This window comes from Chinchilla lanigera, unplaced genomic scaffold (genome assembly GCF_000276665.1).
Source record: "Chinchilla lanigera isolate Chin_1 unplaced genomic scaffold, ChiLan1.0 scaffold00003, whole genome shotgun sequence".
NCBI classification, from domain to species: domain Eukaryota; kingdom Metazoa; phylum Chordata; class Mammalia; order Rodentia; family Chinchillidae; genus Chinchilla; species Chinchilla lanigera.
Window position 1 is genome coordinate 10,990,987 of NW_004955404.1, and position 25,984 is coordinate 11,016,970.

Genomic DNA, 25,984 nt, shown 5'->3' on the forward strand with positions numbered 1-25,984 from the left:
TTCTGGCTCACTCCAGCACTCCCAACCCTCACGCTCAGGACTGTAGCTTTTCGGCCCTAATTACAAAATAAACTAAAAAAGCAAAACGCGCAGAAAATAAAGCAGGAAGGATGAGCCCAAAGTAGGGTTGGCCTAGCTACCAAGGACTTGCGATATCACAGATCTGCTAAGGCTGCCTCAGAGCCACTCCAAGGTGCATAAAAGGCGTGTTTTGTTTGTCTCTCTCTCTCCCTCTACCTCTCTCTTTGAGACAGAATCTCACTATGCAGCCAAACTCACAGCGATCCTCCTGCCTCAGCCTCCCAAGTGCTGGGGTGACAAGCATGAACCACCACAACCGAGGGGCAGGCTGGATGGACAGTGCCCACTCTCTGTATCTTAGCCTGAGGACTGGCACTCACTCCTTCAAGACAGACCCCAGGGTACCCTACACCTGAAGTACCAAGTCCAACACGGCTTTGTGGTGTTCCTTTTCACTAAGTGAGGTCGACCCTGCGGTCCAGGCACCCCGGGAAGACTATGCCACCAACTGATCAGCCCCAGCGGCAAGGCCAGCAGGCTCCCGCCCCAGTGCTGGGCAGGCTCCAGGCCAGGCCAGCCTACCGAGGCGAGGTCATTTACTGGGGAGAAAGGACTCCGCCCCACTCCGCCAGGCACACCTCTGGGTAGCACCCGTGCAGCTGCCCAAGACAGCATCCTGGGGTCCTTCCCTGGGCTGGGAGGGCGGCCAGAGACCGCTGACCTGGCCCTCAGCCTCCCCCAGAGGCCACTGTCCTGTTCTTCCCCGAGTCCCCTTTGTACACAGTGCCAAGGGCGAGCGGTCTCACAGTAACAGAATGTAATGTACTGTAGCCCTCGGCCGTCACTCCCACAGGCCTGGTGGAGCGGCAGGGTGGTTTGTCCAGTTGTACTGGGGCTGGAACCAGGGCCTTCTTACTGAGCTGCTTCCTTCCTTCCTTCATGAGACAGGGTCTTGCTAAATCACGTAAGTTGCCCAGGCTGGGCTCAAACCTATGATCCTCCTGCCTCAGCCTCCCAGAGTGCCGGCATTATGGGCACGGGCCACCACTCTCGGTTGAGAGGGCGGGTTATGATAAGACGCACCGCTGTCCAGAAAGAATGGGCTTGGGAGCAGATCTGGGCCTGAATCCCAGCTCCGAGGGCTTTGGCCTCGCCAAGCCCTCACTTCCCTGGGTCTCTGCTTGCCGCCTGAGACAGGCCTCTGGTGTGACCAGGGATGTGTGCGACGTGGCTGGGGCCAGGCTGTGCGTGGAGGCGGACCCGGGAGACCGGGCCAGTGTCTCGTCTGTGCGGCCTGGCTGCCTTCTTGACTTTGGTGAACATGCCTCCTCACACAGACGATGCGGCTGCCAGCAGGACCGGCGTCCGGGACAGGAACAGCTCCGGGTTCAGTCTCAGCACCTGGCACCACGAGCTCTGCAACACTGTCACCTCTGAGTGGCACTGACATCAGCGCTCTCTTCCTCTCTGTGGTAACAAGCCAGGCTCCTCACAGTCCACCTCCACCTGCTAGGCGGTGGCAAGGAGGACCCTTGAACATCTTGTTAAGATGCTACTTAATTTAAAAAATGATAGCCTGGTGTGGTACACGCCTGTGATCCCAGCACTCAGGAGGCTGAGGCAGGAGGATTGCCATGAGTTCAAGGCCAGCCTGAACTACACAGTGAGATCTTGTCTCAAAAACAAAAGCAGAAACAAAACCAAACAAAACACAGTGTCATGCCCCTTCCTCTGGCTTCTTCCTGACTCTAAGGGAAGGACATGTGCCCTGGCCGCTTCTCTCCACCCACTGCCTGACACACAGCAATGGGCAACGTAGGCAGAAGGTTTGGGTGGGACAAGCACACCCCATGGGGCCTGGGGCAAGGAGTCGCTGGAGGCCCTGAGTCCCAGTGGCCGCTGCGTGTGGCACTTCAGCGCAGGCCAGGCTCCTTGCGTCCACCGATTCCCCCACTCCTCAGCGTCCCCTCGGGTCCGGGCAAACACTGCCCTGGCATCATCTGACCCAGGATGGAGCCAGGGAGAGCCCCGAAGATGCCTGGCCAAGGCGGGCACTTCCAGCCTCTGCTGTGCCTGGGGCGTCCCTGGCAACATCCTGCACCTGGGGCGTGCCTGGCAACACAGGACCCTGTGCGGCCATAAAACGGGGCAGCCCTCCCGTGCCTGTGTGCCCGGGCACTTAAGTGATTTAGCAAGACCCTGTCTCATGAAGGAAGCCGCTGAGTGACGTCTCAGGTAAGAGTCCTGCACATCCATCCCATGTTCTGGGGTCAGAAAAAACGAAATGATCCTTGATAAACACAGGGTGTCTGAGGCCTTTCTGCCCACAAACCTCAAGCACATCTCCTAGATTATGCGCGTGTCACTGGACGCGGGTAGATAAAACAGGCGCCCCCGCGTACCGTGCCTGGCACGTATCGCCAGACGGAACGAGTGGGCTGGAGCTACAGTGTTGGTCTGCCGGAGACCAAACCAATGCAGATTCCAAAGCAGAAGGAAGGTTAACAAAAACTAGCAAGGGGGAAAAAAGAAAAAAGCTGGCTAGGTGGTACCTAGCTCTAATCCCAGCACCCGCAAGTTCAAGCCCAGACGGGCAACTTGGTAACTTGGTGAGACTGTGACTCCAAAATAAAAACAAAAAATGGGCTGGGGATGGAGCTCAGGACAAAGGCCCTGGGTTCAATCTCTCGGGGAGAAGCGGGGGAGGGAGAAGGAGAGGAGGGAGGAGGGGAGGGGAGGGGACGAGGGGGAGGACGACAAAGCAGACCAGAGAACAACAAATGGAAAACCAAGAAAAGGAGAAAATACAGTGGCTTCTTGTGGCGTACTTGAATTACCAGATGCTTAAGATTACAGATACGTGCGGTGGGAGAGAAGCCACTTCACCGGGCCACGAGAGGACTGGCGAGAAAGTATGGTACCACCAGCTGGGTCCACGTGGCCAATGCCACCTGCCTGGGAGTCACGACTGAGCTGGTGACTGGGGGTCTGGGGCCCGGCACCCTGGTGCTGCTTACCCTACTGGCTGCTTTCTCAGATGTCCTCTGTGTCCCTAGGCTACCAGCCTCCGAACAGAGGTCCCTCAGCAGCTACCCACTGCTACACCCCGCTCTGTGAAAAGGCACATCCACCAGGACACTCCCCTTCTGGGCCATCCACAGCCACTCCCAGCGGCCCACAAAGTGGCATCTAAAGTCTTGGGCCAGAATCTGAGGCGCCCCACAGGCCCGCCTGACGCCCCTTCAAGGACTCCCGCCTTCAGCCCCTGTCCGGAGGCGTCCCCGTTAGGCTGCTTACACTCCGAGCCGCCGCCACATCCCTGGGAGACACGGCGTGCGGGCCAGCGGTCGCCACGCAGCCACTGCTGACTGACGCGTCGCTGTGTGGCGCGGACCTGTATTTACTGCCACCCTAGGCCGCCCTCCCCGCCGGTGACTGCAGCTCTTCCCACCTCCCATCAGTCCCATAGGTGGCCAGCACAGCCTTCTCCAGTACCCAGCGGGAGCCTGCATGTCCTCCCCTGGAGGCTGGTGCTCGGCCTCGCACACACGTGAGGTGAAAGCAGGTGTGACAGCACTCGGGGCCCGGGCAGCACTGCCCGGACGCTCACAGCCCTTCCCCACCTCGACCGCCCGTCTCCTGCGCTCCCCGCATCCAGAGTCTCTGCGCTGCCTGGCAGGGCTCCGCCCCAGTCTTTGACAGCAGCACCTGTGCTTTCACAGCGAACTTCCTGTCCTGCTGGGGTCCGGGTGGGCACAAAAGACAGGCAAGCCAGGGAAGCTGAACGCCAGACACGGTAGGCTCAGCCATGGGGTACAGCCATTGCGGTGGCTGCTTCCTGAGGATACCCTCAGCTCTCTACAGCTTCCGCTCTCCTGGGGGACCACCAGGTGCACGAGGTGCACCTGCCAGACTCGGTCTCCCTGGGGTGTCACCCTGAGCAGGGTTAGGGACCACGTGCGTGCAGCCCCCTGTGCCGGCGGCGGAGCTGAGGCACACCGGAGGACAGGGGCAGATGCCAACACGCCTGAGCTGCCTTCCTACTCATGCGAATGAGTCAGGTCCTCCCAAGAAAGCCCTTCGCCCAAGAGAGCCAGGCGCTGCTCAGGAGCAAGAGGCTTAGCTAACAGACAGCAACGCCTCCGCACCCATTTCATTCAAGAAGTACTTAGATGGGGGCTGGGGATTTAGCTCAGCGGCAAAAGCGCCTGCCTGGCAAGCACAAGGTCGTGAGTTCGGTTCCCGGTACCGGAGAAAAACAAAAAAAAAAGTACTTAGACAAGAAGAGGGACTAAGACATATCATGTACAGGAACAAATTCCCTACGATGAATGCGATCAGGAGGCATATATAAATGTACCAATAAACTTAATTATAAAAATAAAAAAATAAAAATGTTTCTCTCCCTCTCTCTCTCTCACACACACACACACACACACAGAGCACTTAGTCAATCCTTGTTGTGTGCTCCACATGGAGCTGGTGCTGGGCTTTCAAACAGGCAAAGGAGCAGCTCCGCGCTCGGGGAGGTTTCACTGCACGCGGCGGCTCAGGCCGAAGACCACGCGTGAGCGCAGCTGCGGGAGCGCGGAGCAGGCCGGCTGCCAGCGGGGTGCGTGTGGCAAGGGGACACAGGCATCGTCACAGGGAAATGGGCAGGGGTCCTGCGGGCAGGAGGGGCAGGTGTGCCCTGGGAAAGAGACAGGAGTTGGCAGGGCGGCTTCACGTGGGTCTGCACGTGTGGAGGGGCAGGAACATGGGACGTGACGGGCCGACTCCGGGAGGTCTCTGAGGACGGCCGCAGAGGCCCACTCCTCAGGCTGGGGCCCCAGGGTCTGGAGGGAGGGCAGAGGTGTGTGTTCCTGACCGCAGTCCCAACGTGTGACAAGGTGCCCTCCGCAGTGAGCAGAATCACAGCCACCTCTTCAGACCTCCCTGCTTGCTGATGCCTCAGAAGAGCTCATGCTCACCTCTGGCCAAATCAAGACTTGACCTCACCCATGAGTTTAATGCCACCATTTCTGTCTCTCAGGGCACTAGGGTTAAAGTAGACAAATACTTGAGTCTTCTTTTTTGTTTTGTTTTGTTGTTTTGTTTTGAATTTACTCTGTAGCCCAGGCTGGCGTCGAATTGGGGCAATCCTCCTGCCTCAGCCTCCCGAGTGCTGGAATTACAGGTGTGTGCCAACACGCATGGCCCACCAACATCTGAGACTTTTTATTTTTCCGGTACCAGGAACCGAACTCACGACCTTGCGCTTGCCAGGCAGGGGCTGTGCCGCTGAGCTAAATCCCCAGCCCCCATCTGAGACTTCTGACACTGCCTTTTTGCTTCCCGTCTTGGACTTTTTTTCGGGTTTTGTTTTGTTTTTGAGACAGAGTCTCACTATACGTGTAGTTCTGGGTGGCCCAGGCTGTCAATCCTCTTGCCTTACTCAGCCTCCTGAGTGTTGGGATTATACGAAAGCGCTACCACACTCAGTTTGTTTCTTCTCTGGAAAATTTTTCCGTGAAGAACCACAGAGTATTTAGCATACACGTCCTCTAGCCATGGTTCAAAATTTCTCCATCCATCACCCCGGGCTAGAGGCAAATCACTAAGGTTTGCCAAAAAAAGCAATGGAATTGTGAAGCTTCACCTCATTTAAGTCTCCCTGTCACACTGGGTAGCTCTTCTACCTCCGTGACCTGGTTTTTAAAGACACTTCTCCCTGGACTGCACCTGGACTATCATACGAAAAACAGGTGCCAATTAGTCCTTGAGTGAAAACTGGTTTCTGCACATCACTGTCTTCTGCGAAGTAAGCTGGCATGCACAAAAGGCTGCTATTAATAGCACTGCCGAGACATGAGTGGAAAACCTGAGCAAAATTATGTTTTTCAAAACCCACTGTTTAGCCCTCTGCAGCACGCTTGCAGGGACGCGGCGAATAAATCAGAGTGACGTTTCTCTCCCCTGCGCATGGGTGGAGCCACACGCCCCTCCAAGCCCGCACCCTGGCTGCCCCCGACTGCCAGGGAAAGCAAGGCAGGGCTTTTTCATTTGCTGTGAGAGTTTTACATTTAAGTGCCCTAAATAATGCTACTAATTTAACTCTCCACTAATCATTGTGATTTTTTTGCGGGAATAAGTACATTTGTGAATGAAATATTAATAGAAATATGCACACGTTCATATGTTCCAGCCTAAATCTTTCAAAGTAAGTCTGATTTGAAGAAATAGTCATGTAACATGTAAGACTGTGCTGGGGGAGAAAATGATACTTTGACGCATGTTAAAAAAAAAAAAACAACTAGTAGAAGGGCATGGTGTTACACTCCTGTAACCCTCCTGCCTCTGCGAGGCTGAGGAAGCAGAACGGAACTTTTACTTAGAGCCCAACTTAGGCAACGTAGTGAGATTCTGTTTGAAAATTAAAAAATAAGAAAGGGCTGGGCATGTGCCTCAGTGCAAAGGCCCTGGGCTTAGTCCCTAGTACTGCAAAAAGAAATAGAAAAAAAACCTAATTTTAAAAAATCACTAGTAACATCACTGGTCATCCGAGAGATGCAAATTAGAACAACACGGAGGCTCTGTCTCACCCCAGAAAGAACAGCCATTATCAAGAACCAATGACAAATGCTGGAGTGACTGTGGGGAAAAAGGAACCTTCTCCACTGCTGATGGGAGTGTGGGCTGTACAACCACTGTGGAAATCAGTGTGGAGATTCCTCAAAAAACTAGGATTGGAAGTCCCATTCAACATAGCTATTCCCCTTCTGGCTATTTTCCCAGAATTAAAAACACTGGACCACAGGGATATATGTGCACCCATGTTTATACCAGCACAATTTGTAACAGCTAGCTCATAGAAACAACCTAGATGCCCATTAACCAAGGAACGGATTAAAAAAAGATATGGTCTTTTTATACAATGGAGTATTACTCAGCCATAAAGAAGGATAAACTGGAGAATTTTATAGGTAAATGGATGCAACTCAAGACCACACTTATAAATAAAATAAACCAGATGCACATGTGTAAACATTGTATTGTCTCCCTAGTGTGACAAGCTGAAAGAATAAATAAATGTACAACAGATATTGTAAAATGGGAAGAAACTGTTCAAAAGGAAAGAGAAACTAGGATGGGGGAATGGAGAAAAGAAGGAAGGGAAAAGATAAAAGAAAAAATATATGATAGATAAGATAGTTGTACTACTAATTTTTCTTAGTTCATTGAAAGGAAAGGTTTGTGATAATATTGTTTGGACCATTAAATGCCAATGTCTTGCACTCTGAGTAACTAATTTAAAGGTAATAATGTACAATGTACTAACCATTGTTACCCTCCTGTTATCTTGTTTTGAAATTTGGGTGTTTTTTTTTTCTCTTTAAAATAAAAAAAAAAAAAAATCACTAGTGAAGCTGGACAACTTTCTATTACTAGTCCAGGAAAGCAATAAGAAAAGCTTATCTTTTCACTGAATTAACTTGACCAGAATACAAAGCAAGCTTATAAAGAACCTTAAACATTGATGGCAGTACAGTATCTTACCTCGGTAAAGAACACTCTTACGGCAATTTCTTAAAGGTTAGGCACTTTTGCCTATCCGATGGCTCTGGGAGACATAAATGTAAGAAACAGCAACAGAGGCAGTCCCCACTATTCAGATGGCCAGCATCACACACTGACAGCAAGAAAAGTCACAGAAACGAGGGCTGACAAAAATACTGTTGCAGAATTGAAAGAACAATGGTCTATTCATTCTGGCATCCCATAATCACGTACCTACACACTCTTCTTAGAAAATGGGTAAAATTCAGGAGAGCTGAGCCCAGGAAGGCTGACACATATTTGGAGCCTTTCTGAACAGTCAGTGGTGATGAGATTTTTGTCCTCGAACTTGAAAAGTTAAAGGCATCGTCCTGCCAATTGTGAGATGCCCTCTCCAACACAGACCACCCACAACTGCGGATTTTCCATCTGGTGAACAAAACAGACAGCTCCCTAATTATTTTTAAAAAGGATTTTTTTCCTCTTAACATACTTTCTTTATTTGTCTGTGACCTGGAACTTAATGGAAAACCTGGTGCATGCCAACTTCATTTCTTGTAATGAAACATCCTATTTTATTGTTCTAACTGGTGGGTTGTTTTTTTTTTTTTTAAAGCTCTAAGAGAAATTATTACCCTGAGAGCCAACATGCTAAGCCACCAAGACAATTCCACCCAACAACTGTTTCCTCCGAACAGAAAATATCTTGCTTAAATATTAGCCACTGAAATTTTCTTTCACAACAGGATGGATATAGGAAAATTATTTTCAAGCCTTCTCAACTGGGCACCCATACTGCTAGTGTCAAAATCTATGGCTTCTCCAACAAGATGGCCACCTCTGCCAAAAGCATGCTCGGAAATGCCAACTGTAATTAAAATCTGGCACCTGTCGTGGGCACCAAATTTGCTTCTAATATCTCCATGTTGAAATGTGTCTCAGCTCTGAGAGGATGTACGATGCTTCTTGCCCTCTGCCCTTCGGAAAAACACTCGAGTGGAAAAATTGACAGCTGTTATCCCGAAAAATTTTTTTTCTGTCTTAACTACCCTAAATCTTCCCTGCTTTCTTTCTCTGAATCTGTTTTGTTTAATTAGTCCCAAGAGAATCAGCATACACTGCCCGCACACGTTCTGATTTTTAGGAACCTCAGAAAAAATAGGCGTTGAAATGATTTCTTCCGACCACAGAGTTTTGCTTGGGGGTGGCTGTGCAATGTAATGGATTTCCGAAGGGTTTCGATACTACACAAGTGGGGAGCTTCTAGGGCTTCCGCAGAAGGCTTTTTGGAGCAGTAAATCTGCAGGCGTGTACGGCCTCCTGCACTCTAGGCACCTGCTCTACCAGTGAGCTACAGCCCCGGCCCAGGGCCCGTCGATCTTGATCTAACGCACACTGTCACGGTCCCCTCACTGCTATCTACCCACAGGCCTGTGCCCCACCTGCTATTTGGCTGTGCCAGGGCTTTCAAACTCTTGCTATGGGTTTCGCATTTGCCTTGGAAGTTAAGAATCTGTGGCATCTCTCAGAAGGAATCCTCTTCCAGTCTCCCTTGTGTCTGTCGCCCTCGGAACATCTAGGTCTCCTTTGGTGTGGCGAAGTGGCCCTGTGGCCCTGTGTGCACTTTGGAAGGTTAAGCCTAGTGCACAGCACACATGCTCAAAGGACGCAAAGGCCAGCCCGCTAGATGTCCCACGGCAGCCTACTGGAGAGGAGGGGACCTTACTAGAGAGGAGGGGACCCTGGCTGCCCCACTCACCGCAGCCCCTGGGGCCTACAAGAGTGCCCAGCACACAGGGGCTCGGCTGGAGCCGCCGGAGGATCAGCCGCCTGAGCTGGAAGGAGCTCGCCTGCAAACAGCTCCTCGTACCACCAGCCCTGACCCACATCGCCTCCACCACCGGGGGTTTAGAAATCGTCGTCAGTGTAGAAAGATGCCCTTCTCCCACACCCTGCAAGGCACAGGCCTTCTGCGCTCCCCCAGGCCAATACACCTCACTCCGCACCACCCCCCGCTTCTGTGACACATCACTCTTCATCAGAAATGAAAAGGGGACGGAGACAAAGGAGCGTGGCAGACCACGTAAGGTATAGACAGACTGACTAATTGTATAAAAAGCAGTGCCAAAACATACATAAATAAATAAAAAACGTAAAAGCAGTGCCAAATTTAGGACAAGGTCCTGATCAAATTTAGGACAAGGTCCTGATCAAAATATTTCACTGAGACGCTGACTCTTTGAAACAGAAAATAAATTTTTCCCAATGGAAGAAATGTTACAAGTGACAGGCCCTTGGGATACCTCATAAAAGCCAACCCCACCATGTCCCAGAGTGCCACTATGCGTATCAGTGTGTTCACGGAAAGAGAATCCTAAATTTAACCTGGGAATTTCTCGGCCACAGGGAAGAGGCACCTAGACCTTGCCAGGAGCTCATCATGTTCCACACCACCTTAAAGAATGGTAGCTCCCTGGACCAGAACCTCCCCTAAGGAGTGTTTTCCAAAACAAAAATTTTACTGCAACCTACAGAAACGCCCTCTACACACAAATATACCATACATAAGTTTCAGAAAGCGAAATGTGTCACAGACTCCAGACAGCAGAGTTTCTATCCTATTATAGTTTATTCTTTTCAACGGTCCAAAGAAATTCATCTCATAGTTCACCCACAGGTTGAGGACCACAGTGTATTTTTTTTCTTGTAGTACTGGGGATTGAACTCGGGGTCTTTGCACTAAGCTAAATCCCCGGTCCTTTTTCTGTTTTTATTTATTTTAAGATGGGGTCTTGCCAAGTTGCTAAGTAACCCATGCTGGGCTTAAACTTGTGATTCTCTTGCCTCAGCCTCCCAGAGGTCTCGGCTTCCAGACGTGCACCGCCATACCTGGCTGTGAAACACCCTTGATCAGAATACGAACAAAGTACAGGTGGGGAGTGGCGGCTATGGGCCTGAGCACCTGCAATTTCACAGAATAAAAGTCCAAATTATAATCACAAACACAAACATAAAACAAAGGCAATTTCCTGCAAGTCTCAGAAACCACGTGCCCTCGGTTCAGGCCTTCCACTCGCCTAAGCAACTCCTTTTTCTTCCTTTCCTGTCTTGTTGAGATGTAGGTGTTGGCAGAAAAGCAAGGATACAGATAATTTTAGATACTCGATAACAAAGAACGCAAACCACACAGACGAGAACTCGAGGTCTGCACGTTTAAAGCAACAACAGCAGCAAAAGGTACAGGACAGCTCTCCAAGATTTGGGCTCTGGCTCCAAAGCCAATAGGTGTGCGAAGCCCGCTGGCCTCTGGGTATACAGCTGCCACACTCCTCTCCAGAGCCAGTCTGCAGACCCTGGGCTCTGTCCTCACAGGCCCTGCCCAGGGAGCCTACAGGCCAGCATGTTCGAAATAAGCCAGTGCTCAGCTGGACTCCAGCCATGTTCCTGAGACCACTGCCCATGCTCCCGGGCCTGGGCTGGTGGTGACTGGCTATCCCTAGGGAGCAGGGTCAGCCCCACAAGACAGACACGCTGGCTAACGCCCAGTGCTGAAGGGTCAGTGTGCACAGGGCCGAACCCCACCCCACTCAGCAAGTGTGGGCTTCTCAGCCAAACCTACCTAGAAGCCCAGCATGGTGGCGCACTCCTGTCACCCCAGCACTCTGGGAGGCTGAGGCAGGACGATTGAAAGTTTGAGCCCAGGGGCTGGGGATTTAGCTCAGCGGCACAGCGCCTGCCTGGCAAGTGCAAAGTCGTGAGTTCGATTCCCGGTACCGGAAAAAAAACAAAAAAAAAAAAAAAAAAAAAACCAAAAAAAAAAAAAAAAAGGAAGTTTGAGCCCAGCCTGGGCAATTTAGCATCTTAGATCCTATCTCAAAATAAAAAATTTTAAAAAGCTGGGGATGTAGCTCAGTACCAAGGCCCTGAGTTCAATGCCCTAATATCCACGGAATGCGAATTCTTCCCAACAGTTTCTTAGAAACATTTGTCACTATGTCTGAGAACCTGAGGCCCTCAGGTGTCTTTCCCACAGGTGCGGGAACATCTGTTCTCCCTGAGGGGTGGCCTATGGGTTTTGACCTCCAGATCACAGGGATGCAGCTTTTGTACGTTTTTAATCCCGCTGGGGGAACCCAGGGCCTTGTGTATGCTAGGCAAACAATCTATCCCCAGCCTCAAATTCAGTTTTAACAGGTTTTACTTTACATTTCAAAGAGAAGAATGTATCAATCTTTGACTTTTAATTTCTGTACTTTCTGTCTCCTTTTGCTAGACTATTTTTTTAAGAAATAAAGTGATTTGGAGGTCATAATAAATAAAGAGAGCTGGGTATGGTAGTACAGGCCTGTAATCCCAGCACTTAAGAGGCTGAGGCAGGAGGACTGCTGTACATTTGAGGCCTGCTGGGCTACACAGTGAGTTCAAGGCCAGCCTGAACTACACAGCAAGACCCTATCTCCAAAACCAATCAATCAAAAACCAATCAATCAATCAATGGTAGAAACATATAGTGTCGATGCCAAAATATAAATAGCTTTGCTTCATTTGGATTCCCACTTTCATCCATTGCTAACTCAACTTACAATTCATCCAGGTTATAAATGACTAATTATTCATGTTTAACATTAGCAAACCATATTCTGTGTCAATGGGGGGTTATAACAAATGCAAACGTTGTGGCTGTAGCCTTGCACTGTAATCAGGAAAAGACTCCACCAGGACTACTGGCAAGAATTTTCAGAGAACAATTACATATTGTTCACATTTGAATTTGTGTGAATATAATTTTTTCCCCAGTACCAGCAATTGAACTCATGACCTCAAGCTTGCTGGGTAGGCGCTGTGCTGCTGAGCTAAATCCCCAGCCCTTTGTGTGAATATAATGCATAAAATGAACCAATGAAAAATCTGTTAGAAATACAATAAATGACCGGGAGTGGTGGCGCATGCCAGTAATCCCAGCACTTGGGAGGCTGAGGCAGGAGGATCCTTGTGAGTTCGACACCAGCCTGAGCTACAAAGTGAGCTCAAGGCCAGCCTGAACTGCATAGAGAGACCCTGCCTCAAAAAAAAAAAAGAAAGACAATAAATGTGAAACAAGGAAAACTAGCCACTGATTCTGTTACACACTCAGGAGGCTGAGGCAGGGGGATCCCTCTGAGATTCCAAGGAACACTTTATGGAAACAAATGAGCAGAGATCTGCAGTCACAGACAGGCTCTGGCTCTGTCTGAATGTGTGCACACACACTTCCAGAGCCGTGAGGATCCTGCTACCCTTGAGACAGAAGAGCAGGGGTAGTGTCCAGGAAGTGTCTATCCCTTTGTTTTCTAACTGCCCTCTTCAGGACTACTTTCACAACCACCAGCTTTACACTCTCTCTCAGGTTTTCCTCCATCTGAAACACAGTGCCATGTCCCACCCACTGCAGCACGTTCTGCGAGGAATATTCCTCAAACAGCACAGCTGAACCGAGGGAAAGAAGAAGGATCCTGCTAGACATCTTCATATCTATCAGCTACTCAAAGAAAACTGCAGAGCCAGGCATGGTGGTGCATGCCTATAACCCCAGCAGCCAGGAAGCTGAGGCAGTAGGATCGCTGTGAGTCCTAAGCCAGCCTGGGCTACATAGTGAGTTCAAGGCTGGTGTGCACTACATAGACAGACCCTGTCCTCCCCCCCCAAAAAAGGCAGGTAGGGGATACTACATGTTTTCACATCAGCTACTCGAACACTACGGGGTAAAAAAATCACACTTCTATATTGAAAATACTTTCCACTGATTATCTTAGCAATAACACAAAGCTGCTAAAAGCAAGTAAATGTGGATTTAAATAAAATACAAAAGGACACTTGCTACAGCCAAAAATACAGGAAAGCTAAGTGAAACACTGAAGATCACATTTTATGTTGATTCATATGCAAAAACCTTATTACAAGAGATACTTAGCCATTGTCCAGGCAATTAAACTGCCTTCGGAGAAAAAGTAAGTGAAATAATTAAGTTAATAGATGCTCTGAGCATTAGTTTTCATGATTAAAAATCAAAAGGGAACAAGTTTACAATTACTTTTATAGTATCAAAAGAGATTAAAACCAGATCATTCTAAGCCAGGCAGAGGCACACGCCTGCGATCTCAGCAGTCGGGAGACAGAGGCCGGAGGACACCACGAGTTCAGCACAAGCCTGGGCTACCTAGAAGACCCTGTCTCCAAAAATCAAAAACCAAAAAAACCAAACAAATACAAGATTATTGTATTTATTAAAAAAATAATTATTATTCACACTGGTGTTCACACCCAGGACTCTTCCGTGCTAGGTAAGCACCCTCCTCAGAGCTCTTCTCAGGCCCCACTCTGCTTCACAGAGGTCTACATGCACAGAGAATATAATTTGCAGCTATGTATACAGCAGTCACACATCTGGGATTCCACAGCTTGCGTACTTACTGGCAGGTACTCTGTCCACAAATGCACCCGAATCATGTATGCAGACTACTCACCAATTTGTGACTCTAAAAATACAGTCCCTTCGGTAGGCAAAAAGGGTAAGCTGTATGCTTTGACTCTTGTTTTGGGCTTTTGTTTGTTACCTATAAATGCACTGAAATAATTGCTAAGCCATAGGAACTCTCCTTTAAGCAAGGCTATAAATGTTGTCGGGCTGCGTCTGGCCAAGTATTCACGGTGATGGTTACCGGTGTAGATGAAACCATGTGTGACTGAAGCATAGCAGAGTTATTTGGCTCATTCAGAGGCTGGCATTGCAAAGGGCAATGAAACCTACAAAAAACAACACACACCACGTGGCACTAAACACAGCAACTACAAGTCCAGCTCGCCTGGACAGCCCCGGTGACTCCTGATGACTACACCTCTTTCACTCTCAGAAAGTGTCCCAGTTCTAAGTGTTCACTTCTAAGGCCATCCTACTTGTCAGCGTGCAGATTCAGAGACTGCTGGGTTTCGTTTTGTTTTGGTCGGTTTGTTTTTGTAATATTATAAATTAAATCCAGGGCCTTCACACACCTTCAGCCTTTTCCTTTTCCTTTTGAGACAGGATTGCTCAGGCTGGGCTCAAACTTGTGATTTGTCCTGCCTCAGTCTCCCACAGTGCTGGGATTACAGGCAGTCACCACCACACCCGGCTTGGTTGCTGGCTATCTAATGTCCTTTACTACCATCATCTTGGTCTTCAAAGTGAGTGACTTTTCAAAAGGCCATGGATTATGATCTAAAATTTAGCCTTGCATTAAAGAGCAAACATAAGAGACCAGCATGGCATAGCCTGGTGGGAAGAATCCAGCTTTGGAGCAGGCCTCTGAGATCATTCCCTTCTGCTCCTTGGTGCTGCACCGGGGGACTACGAGCCACAGTACTGGGGATGAGGTCCCCTCGTGGTTCTACCATGGCTAAGTGACACTCTGGCCACCCAGGTTCACAGGCTGGGAGCTTCGTCCTCAGGGTGGCGCTACTCACAGGAGTGTGGGACATTTAGAGGCAGGGCTTAGCGGGAGGGGCTTGGGTCAGCTGGGGACAAGCTCTCAAGGGGTTATGGGACCCCAGTCCTTTCTGGCTCCTGTTTGGAAATGTGATCTCTCCCGTCTGCAGCTGCTGCTGCCACCAGAATGCCATGAGGTTGCAATCGGAGCCCAGGTGATGTCCTGGACTCTCAGAACTGTGCAAGTCATCAGATGAAGCTAGCCAGCCTCAGGTAGTTCATTATGGTGATGGAAAGCTGACCCACAGGCCTGAGGCAAGTGCTTCAGCTGCTGTGCTTCAATTTCCTGCTTAGAAAAACAATGACAAATACACGGTTGCTGAGAACAATGCATGAAGCAACACTGAAAATGCTATCCAAGTGCCCAGCACAGAGTAAGCCCACCAGAAATGTTTTGTAGTTGTTGTTGTTTGAGGCAGGGTCCTGCTATGTAGCCCAGGCTGGCCTTGAACTCATGGTGTTGTTCCTGCCTCAGCCTCCCGAGTACTGGGATGATAGGCATGGGCTACCATGCCCAGCCCAGACACAGCTTTTCCTGGAAACTTTCCAACTCAGAGAACAAGAGTGGCCTAGTGATTAAGAACCCTTCTACTCCACCTCTGCACCTTCCTTTTGGGGGTACCATGCTGCCAATGGGCAGCCGCCGCTCTGACAGTCCCTAAGTTCCACTTTAAAATCCAGTCCCGTCATGCCAATGCTCCTTGCTGCCAGCATGAACACAGCAGGCTGGGCCATGGGGAAAACCCAGCTCCGCCCAATCCTCCAGTTTCCCATAGGCGTCCCCAGCATTTTATCCACAGACCAGACAAGAAGGTAAGATCCACAGCAGGCCGTGTACCCAGAGAATCCACCTGCTACAATATAGGACATATCTTCCGTTAAACTTGGCCTTTTAAAATCAAAGAGCTCTCTCCAAAAGTAGAGGGACAGGGAGGCAGCAATCCCCAAACAACTCCAGGGAGAGGAACTGCTCCGCACCCGGCATGGGCACAGCAGGGTGTCGGGGGGCCAGGGCAGCTCCCGCTGTCCGCTGTCCGGCAGAAGTGGCTGTGGAGTGCTGTTCGGGACGTATCTGGGGCCCCTCGTGGCCTAGGCATTGCTGGCTTTGCATCAGCGGAAGCTCACCCTGACCACTGGGTCCTGGCCGCTTTCCAGTAGCAGGAGCTGACAGATGATGTTTCTACAGATGGCCACAAGCGATGACCCTCTTTCTGTCCCTTACATCTCATCCAGACTACCCACCCTTACGGGCAGCCTTAATCCTAGTGTCACACCACGAGTCACGTCCTTGATCCCTGCAGCGCAGACCCTAGATCAAGCCACCTCCAAAACGCCCCACCTATGACAGCAAGAGGCTCTGGGGAAGACATTTAGATACAAGCCATAACATCAGGTATGTAAATTTAGAAAAAACAAGCAAAAGAATACTTTCTTCAAGGTGATATTAACATATATAAAGACAGCACTTGTGGCCAGGAGTGGTGTCTCATGCTTAAAATCCTAGTACTTTGGGAGGCTAAGGGAGAAAGATCACAAATTCAAGCCCAATCTGGGTAATTTAACAATTTAGTGAGACTTTCAAAATAAAAAATAAAAAGGGCTAGGGATGTAGCTCAGCGTGAAGCCCCTGAGTTTAGTACCCAGTACTGGGGTCAACGGGAAAGCCAGTGCTTGCCAAGTAGAAAGAGCTCCAGAGAGTGTGGTCTTCCCCAAGAATACGAACAGGGTTTGGAGCGAGCAGAGGTGGGGCTAAGATCAGCAGCGCAGGGCGACGGGGGACGAGGGGCTCAGCTGGAGCAGGTCACAGAGGAAAGGTAAGAGAAAAAAAAGGAGAAGAAAAAAAAGAGAGGCCAAAAATAATGCCTTTGAACTAGGTAAGGTGCCATCACACACTTCTCTTGTTCAGAACTACTTTAGTGAAAACCTATGACTCAGGCAGAGTCAAGCCCTGACCGGCACTCCCCTGGCCTGAAGTGGCCACTTTTAGCTCTTCTCTGAACCTGCCGAGCCTGAGTTACAAGTAGCTTTCTCTTCAGAGAGCAAACTCACCAGCGGCCCCTGTGAAAGCCTCCAGAAAAGCCTCTAGGAAGACCACGTTCCACAAATTTGTGAACGTCCTTGCTGCAGTGACAGCAGAGGAACAAAACACCAGGGAGAACTGGAAGAGGCAGTTTACAGGGTCAAAGGACAACACCCCTCTCAAAAAGACCCGGAAGTCACATGAGTGATGCCCCAGCCCTTCTGAAGCAGATGAGGGTTTGTGCACAGCCTTGAGTGTGCACCTCCTGCCTGGACATCTGTCTTCATGGGGTAGAGAAGCCCTGTCCAGTCCCCCTCCAGCCAGGAGGCATCTGAGAGCCCAGGGTGGGGGTGTTTCTAACTTCACACCTGGAGAAGCTCCACCCCAGCACTTGAGCAGGTGCATGAGCTGCCTCCTTGCCAGGAACACCATCTCCATGCAGACAGAGGCCCGAGAGGATCAGCATGAAACCTTGAAAAGGGAAGACATCTCCACAAGGAAACTGATTCAAACAAGAGCCCTGGGCAATGGAAAGCTCAGGGCCCAGGGGTGCAGTAGTTTACCCCAGCCACCTGTCTCTCCCATCTGTACCCCCGGAAAGAAAGAGAGAAATATTTGTCTATTTTTATATATTTATTTATTTTTTGGTTTTGGTTTTCTGAGAGAAGGTCTTGCTATGCACTTCAGGCTGGCCTTGAACTTGCTGTGTAGCTCAGGCTTATCTCAAATCTTTGGTGATCCTCCTGCCTCAGCCTCCCAGTGCTGGGATTACAGGCGTGCACCACAAGACCCATCTGAGATTAAACACTGTGCTTGCCAGGAGGCCCCGCCCAGAGCACCCTGTGTCCCTACGCCTTTATGTCCAGGTGCATTCTGTACAGCATCCTCCATCTACAGCGTCCACTCCTGAGCTCTCGCCTGATCTTGGTTTTCTTCACACTTTCGGTTAAGGAACCACTGTGGGGATGGTCGGCACAAATGCTGGCGCTGGGCTGACCGTGTCAGGGCCACGTCACTCGCACAGGCCACCAAGAGGCTGTCCCCTGTCCCCACCTCAGGGATGCCTGCATCACAGGAGCCAAGTGAAAGCTGGAAGTGCTTCCCTACCCCCTGACTTGCAGGCTCTGCCGCCGCACACCTGCCCGGCTTGGGAATTCAGCACTGGTGACACGGAGCGGTGGGGACTGAGAGCAGCGGCTGTTTCCAGGAGAAGCCGTCCACGTTGGCCATGATGCCCGGAACTGTCAGTGTGAGAACCGCGCTTTCCACAGAAACCCTCACAGTCTTACTTCTTGCAACACCGCACGAAGGCAGAAACAGAAGCAACACTCTCACCATAACAAGAAGTAAATAACAGCCACTGCGCCCACCTTTTATAGACAGAGGTTGTAAGGGATCTGACCACCACACTCAAGGGCACATTTACGAATCTGATAACCTAAGACTTTAAACCACATTACAAAATCATTGCTGCCCAGAGCCCAGCGCGCGGGTTTACAAGCCTGTTCTGCCTGTCTGCAGGCCCCCGATGCTTATAAACGACACCTTCCAGTGTCTTAAAGTATGAGAGGCAGCGAGGCCCCGACTCTCAGGCTGCTAATGGTTTCACATAAAACGAGCTCCTACGATTTTATCACCACCCTGGTACACCCGCACAGGTGAGAAGCCACCAGGGAAAGGGTGAGGACATGTCTTTTGCTCCTGGCCTCTGACTTTTCCAAGCACAAGGAACTGTTCCACGCAGTTTCCAGTGATTGCTCCAACTCCCCAGGCTGTTGACTAATCCAAATAGGCCTACTATGTCACTTCGGAAATCCAGGCATAAGTCACCAAGTCCACCCTCTGGAGAGGGGCGTGATGTGATTTCACTTCCTAAGTTCACAGCTGTAAAGCTGATTACTGACCCTTTCTATTTTTACCTGAGTGGTTACTTTTGATGGCTAGCACTGCAGTTGATCTCCCTGTTGAGAAATGACCACTGGAAAAAAAAAAAAAAAAGAGAAATGACCACTGGAAAATATTAAATTTCACATTCCAATCAGATAAGCCAGACATCGGTTTTGTATGCAGACACACAACACGAAGGTTACCGTTACCTGCAACACAAGGGAAAGGTCCCAGCGGCTCTGTAAACTCCTGTGTTAGTAGTTGTGTGTTTCTGTAAGTTTTAACGACACACAACTTGCCAAACACAGCAGCGATGAGCTCCTTTCAAAAGAAAACAACTTCTAGGAGCCTGCAAAACGGCTGATTTCCAGGACAGAGATGAAACTACACGGTCAAGTGTATCTAACTTCATGTCACTAATTCCCTCCCCTTGAAAGTGACTTATGGCAGGCTAAAGAGAAATCCAAGATTATTTGGCAATATCATTTCACCTGGAAAAAACAACAACCAAAAGCCATACAAACGAAAAATAACTTCAATTCTCAAAAGCAGTCACCTAAAAAATGCTCCTTTCTTTCAGTAAAACAGAAAACTTAAATTCACTTTAAAATGCCAAACATGTTAAAAAAAAAAAAAGGTTTAAATATGGAAAACTCTAGTTTTACACTTTTTAAAAATTTCAAATTCAAATAAACCAAAATTCCACATAAATGGCTTACATAAAAAAGCTTTCAAAAAAACCCACTAAGCTCAGCTTAAAACTCTCACACAAAAAAATCTTTCTTTTTAAGACCAAAGACCTTCCAGGATCATTTGTCATAGGGTTAGAAGTGGTGAAAACTAAACCAGCTGCCAAAAATTATTTACTTTGTAGCACAAACGACTAAGGATGTAACACCCACTAACTGACCGCAGAGAAAATGCCGTGTTAATTTATTCTGCATGGTTTTGGTTTTACTTTCTGTTAAAATAAGATTCATCACCATATGTAACCCATTCTTCATGGATTTTACCTTAATTGAGAAAAACAGAGACAAAGGAAAGAACACAAAAAAGAGGAGGGAGTGGGAAAAAACAATTCAGGATTTCTGAGTCAAAGCTTTTGCGATTATGCCATTAATTAAGCTGATGATGAAAAGCGCCATGAATTCGTGTTCCTCAGAAGTAGAGGATTAAAACTGGACTGTTACATTTACACCACACTGCATATAGTTTTAGACACACGGTAGCTTTTGGATTTTTTCTGATGCAAAACCCCTAACCCCAACACAACCACGGTGAACAGTGCGTACAAGGCAATCTTGGCACACGAGCCGGAGCTGGACAGGACAGACCTGGACTCTCCTGCAAGGGTGCGACAACAGGAGCCGGCCTATTAGTCCCCAGATAGAGAAGTCCTTTGTAACTGGAGCCCTGGAATGTCATCTGTCTTGAATTACGTCCACCTGGGATGACGTCCGATGAGCAACGCAGCAGACTACTGGAACTTGAAAACCTCACTTTTTTGGTAATTGACATTTAAACTGTTTGAAGTTTCTCATTAAGCACTCTTAGCAAATTAACTGCAGATGTAGGAAGCTAAGTGTGTAGTACCCCGAGAAATGGAGTTACCTGACGGCTGCAAACAACAACTGCTGAACTGCAGTGAGTACATCAGAGGTGAGGAGGGCCATCACTTTGTCTGCTCCAATTAACCTTCCCAGTGTGTTCCGTTTTGCGGAGCTGGGGACCAAACCAGGGTTTTACACATGCTAGGAAAGTGCTCTACCACTAAGCTATATAAACCCCAGTGCCCCAGTGCACTCTGAATGTAGTTAAAATAAAGAAAGGCAGGAGGCGGAAGTGACAGGGGATGACACCAGCTGTCTGCCCAGCCCTGTGCTACCAGGCATCCCACACTGCACCTTCCTTTCTGCTCACTCCTGGCAGACCTCTGCCCGTGCAGTTACCTCTGCCAGGAACACCTTTCCCCCTCCTGTCCTCCATTAAAATCTGTTGAGTGGCTGGGCATGGTGGTAATCCCAGCAATGGGGAGGCTGAGGCAGGAAGATCGCCGTGAGTTCGAGGCCAGCCTGGGCTACATAGTGAGTTCAAGGCCAGCCTGAACTACATAGAGAGATCCTGTCTCAAACGAAAATGAAAACCACAAACCAAAAGAAAGAAAAATCCGCTCATAGGTCAGTCCCCATCCCCTCTGAAAGTCACTCTGCCTTTGTACTTAAGCCATGAACACCTCCGGTTCAGTCAAGCTTACTGAGGACCAACTGCCAGCAGAGGCGCTACAGTGGCCGCCTGAAGACTCAGACACAACCATGGTAATGACTCCTTCCAGGGCCTCCTCCCCGGCAGCAGCGGTGGACCGCACACCTGCTAGAATGAGGCCACTTCCTGCATGAGACATACCAGAGACCGACTCTTCTGCCCTGAGCCTGGCACAGAAATGCTCCGGGGCCATTTTCTTCCCTTCTCCCCTCGGGAATCATGATCAGAACCTGGGGGCACAACCCTCATCTTCCCACCAGCACTGGGACAGAACCCAGGGCATGATAAGGCGCAGCCAAGTGCTCTACCACCGAGCTGCGTGCCCAGCCCGGAATCCCGTTCTCTTCAGAAGGCTGTTCACACGCAGGACCGAATAATGAAGCGGGCCATACACTCTCGTACTTCTATGATAAAACACCATCCTCTGAAGTGTTCTTTTTTCTCACTTTCCTGCACAATAAAATCAATAATGAGTTCTGCAAGAAAACAGTTTTGTCCTTACTAAAATAAAAACCAAGTTTCAAAACATTACAAAAAGAAAACCACATCAAGCCATGAACCATATGGTTGTGCAGATAAAAAGATGAGTTCCTTATCCCTCATTAACAACAATCCTGGAAATATTAACATTTGTGCGAATTCCCTCAACAGTGTACTAATTAACGAGACGCACCTGTGTCAACAGTCCTGTTTGCATCTTCCAGCGGCGCCCTGTTGGCTGGTACCCTGATCCTTGCTGAACACACTACATGCTGGTGGGGCCCACACACTGCTCACCCTGCGGGGCACTGCTGGTTGCTAATGCTTCGCGGCCCCCACAGACGCGGGCTGCCTCCAAGACCAGCAAGTGAGCAGCCCCATCCCGTGCCAAAGACAGGAGTGAACACCAAGCAGCACCTGTCCTCAAGGGGCTTACAGCCCAGCTGGCATCAAAACCCAGCAGAACCCTGGCCCACGGCTGCAGGGGAAGTGATGAGCCCCATGGGGAGCCGCCAGTGCAGGCCTTCAACAGCAGCGGCGCCCTAATTCACAATGTGGGCCAGAAAGAGTTAAAAACATCACAGTATGGTGATACTCCCATACTCATGTTTACGGTAACAATACCCACAGCAGCTCAATCCTGGAAGCAGTGGCCTGTATGGCCCTCGGCAGAGGGATGGATAAAGAAAATGTGCTATTTACACACAATGGAGCACTACTCTGACATCAAGAAGGATAAACTTGAATTATCTGCAAGGAAATGGATGCACCTTGAGACCACGATGTTAAGTGAAATAAATCAGACACACAAGCTTGACTATCACAGGGTTTTGCTTATGAGCAACATAAAGCATAAATAAAGACCAAAATGAAAGACAGACAACAGGAAACAGGGAGATAGAACTTCTGCAAACCGGAAGAGAACCAGGAGATGTAAGGAGGGGCTAGGATGCAGCGGAAGGGTTCTACAAAGGGATGAAGGCGTGTGCAGGCGCCGCCCCTCAGGAGGAGCCCAGTCATAACAGACTGCAAACACCGCTAATAAAAAAGAAGGCGCTGGCCACAGGGAGGAGATGTGCTCTTTCCACCTGGTCCCAGTGAACACCAGGGGTGCCTGGGGCAGGGCTGGGTTGAGGAAAAAAGTAAACAGGACAACTTCGGGATGAAGCAGACACTGCTTTGGCTTCTGCTAAGACGCCCCTCCCAAGCTGAGAGGCCCCAGTCTGTCTTGCTGGGAGGGATGGAACCCAGGGCCTTGTGCAGGCTCCTCTGGCGCCCCACCTCGAGCTTTGGCCCAGCCCAAAACAGCATTTTTTAAAAATACACCTCGGCCCACGGACTCAGTCCTGAGTTAAGGAAGAGAAGTGCGCTGCATGGGAGAGCAATCCGAAACAGAATCAGGAAGGCGACTTAGGCCGCCCTGTGTCACCCTAGAGAGGGCTCAGGGCTGGGGTAACTCCGCACGCGGACGTTCAGGGGTCCCCTTACCTACAGCCCAACCTCGGAAACCAACAACGGGGCCCAGGGCGGTCAGAAGGGGTCCTGTGTATACTTAGGCAAACTTCACAAAAGACTGAAAACAGGCCTGGGATGGGTCCAAAAACTCAAGCCAAGAAAGAACCTTCGGATATGACATCCTAAATTAGCAAGAGTGTTTGGACAATCTACTCTAGGAAAACACACACTCCCACACTCACGGGGAGCAGGCTGCCTCCGCGTGCGTGTACGGCGGGAATAGCGTTGGGGCCGCTTCCTGCGAGGGGCTTTCGAGGCGAGTGCTCCACTCACAGCAAGGGCCGCGGTGCCAAGGAGGGGCGCGGGGAAAGCGGGGCCACGAGGCGCTGGGGGGGGGCGCGGGCAGGGGCGGGCAGTGTCCTCAGGAACCCTGGATGGGTGCTGAGCGGAGCAGGGAAGGAGCCGATGTGGTCTCCGAAACGACCCGGTAGGGCCGCGAGGAAGCGTGATGTCACACCTGCTGGAATGGTCTTAATAAAAACAACAGAAAACCAGGTATTGCGAGGATGTGGGAAAATAGGAAGTCTCGTGCATTACTGCTCCATGGAAATAACTGGGTGATTCTTCAAAAAGGTAAACACAGAATTATCATGTGACCCAGCAATTCCACTCCTAAACACACACACAAAAGAACTCAAGACAGGTGCTCAAACAAATACTTGTACCTGAATGCTCAGAATGGCACTATTCACAACTGCTCAAAGGTGGGAATAAACCAAGTATCGGTCAGCTTATGAATGGACAACAAAATGCACATAGTACACTGGAATAGTACTCAGCCATAGAAAGGAAATGCAGTCGGCTGGGAGCGCAGTGCTTGTCTCTGACTATGCATGAGGCCTGCGGCTGGGTCCACAGTACCGCCTGTCCCCTGCCCGGCAGCGGGCGGGCACGTGGAGAAGGGAGCCCTGGGCCTAGAGACCTCCGCAAGGGAAGGGCATGGAGAGCCATCAGAGGGCAGGACTTGTCAGAAGGACACACGTGGCTGCCGTCTGGGGCTGACAATGCGCCCTGAAGGGCGGGCTGGGTTTGGGGGCGGGTGAGAAAGAGTGGGAGCAAAGCAGAAAGGTGCTGAGGCGCGGCAGGTGACATCTGATTGGGTGCACACCGGGATGCAGTGAGCTGCGCTGGGGCGGGCTGGAAGGACGGAGCAGAAGGAGCAGGCACAGGCTCGACCCCCCAGGGGTGCAGAGGGACAGCAGGGACAGCAGCAGCAGCAGCAGCATATGACCACGGGGACGTCCCACGACGGCAGGAGGAGGCCTTCAAGCCAACCGCGTGCAGGGCTGGGGTGTGGCTTGGCAGCACCAAATAACCCCCAAACCTAACTGGGTACACTGTCCCCGCACATGTGAGGAAGACAGAGCTTTGAGTATCTCCCATCTCTGCTCAAATTGAGCTCAAATGGACCCAAAAACCTCAGCTCAAAGAGCCATTTATTTTATATCTCAGAGTTCTCCAAGGTCCTCTTACTCCGTAATTCCTTTCCGGACAACGGCATGTGGGCTGCGGCAGCTTTGGGGCCCGATCGCTGCTGACCCCAGTCCTGGGGGTGGGGGCGGGCGGGCACAGGCAGAGGAGCGTCCGGTGCGAGGGAGCAAGGGGGCGCTTGGGCAGGCCTGGGGAGCGCGGGGTGCGCCGGGGGAGGTGCTGCGTGTGCAGGGCGGGCAGGGTCGGCCCCTCGGACTGGCGACAGACAGACGTCTGAGCTGAGGCCGAAGGGACCAGAGCCCCAGGCTGGGGACAGCGCAGCCGAGGCCGCGCACAGACGGCCGAGGGGCTGCGGCACACAGCCACTTCTTAGGTTTCTCGTAAACTTTTAAAGGGACCGTTTATAGGGCAGTAGAGCAGCGTTTCCTCTGCTATCCATGTGTCTTTCATTTGTCCTAAAAATGAGCAGGAAACCCAACCCTGTCTTTCCCCAAAGCGGCGGTTCATTAAGAGGCGGTCTGCCGGCTCCACAGCCCGGGTCCTCTTCCGTTGCTGGAGCGCCCTCCAGTGCCTTGGGGTCAAACCGCACTCGGCGTGAAAGTTTGGGGGCTTGGGGCTTTTCCCCCCTAAATTTTTATTTTTCTCCAAAAAATAATATAGGCATGTGTTTCTTCTCACAAAGGAGATCGAGATTAAACAAGAAGGAAAGGCAGGTGTAAATGCTTTCGCTACCGCCCGCACCGACGCGGCACACAGCATGCGCATGGCGATGTCTCAGGACGGTGCGGACTCTAAAGGAGTCACAGAGGCCGTATGAGGGGAAAGGGTCTCTAGCAGTGCACAGCTGCAAAGTAAACCATACACATGAGCAGAGCCTCCCGCCAAACTGTGGCCTCGTTTTGGCAGGAGGTGGCAAGTGAAGCAATAAAGTAGAAAGTTTTTCTTTTAAAATTTTCAGGACTTGGGGACTCTGAAAATTAATATTTGGACAGTGTCCTACAAATACGTACAGAATACTACAGTCATTCTTCCTTCTCAGCAAGGTCATAGCGAAGGGGAAAGAGGGTAGACTCTCCCGTGCGGAGCTTTCATTTAAAATAGAATACTTACCCTCTCAACGAGATTGTCTTTTTTTCCTTCTGTAACAGGGTCTCGCTATGTATTCCAGGCTGACCTTGACTAACCAGGTAGCCCCGGCTGACCTCAAACTCATGGTGATGCTCCTGCCTCAGCCTTCAGGAGTGTTGGGATTGCAGACATGCGCCACCACGCCCGGCTTAGATCGACTTTCCCTCCTTCCTTATAATGGGGCATCTCTGTTGACCTCAAAG

The 25,984-nt window shown here is 50.2% G+C and overlaps 1 protein-coding gene across 1 annotated transcript in view; it reads right to left on the minus strand.

The window, feature by feature from the left end:
• The window catches only part of Clybl (citrate lyase beta like), a 203,527-nt gene extending 177,826 nt beyond the window's left edge, over nucleotides 1-25,701 (minus strand). Inside the window, exons 1-3 of the mRNA XM_005374232.2 lie at nucleotides 25,664-25,701; nucleotides 25,332-25,444; nucleotides 24,696-25,038 (exon numbers count right to left, since the gene is read on the minus strand). Coding sequence (XP_005374289.1) covers nucleotides 24,696-25,038; nucleotides 25,332-25,444; nucleotides 25,664-25,701 — 494 coding nt within the window. The remainder of the gene's footprint in view (nucleotides 1-24,695; nucleotides 25,039-25,331; nucleotides 25,445-25,663) is intronic.
• Nucleotides 25,702-25,984: the final 283 nt, after the last annotated feature.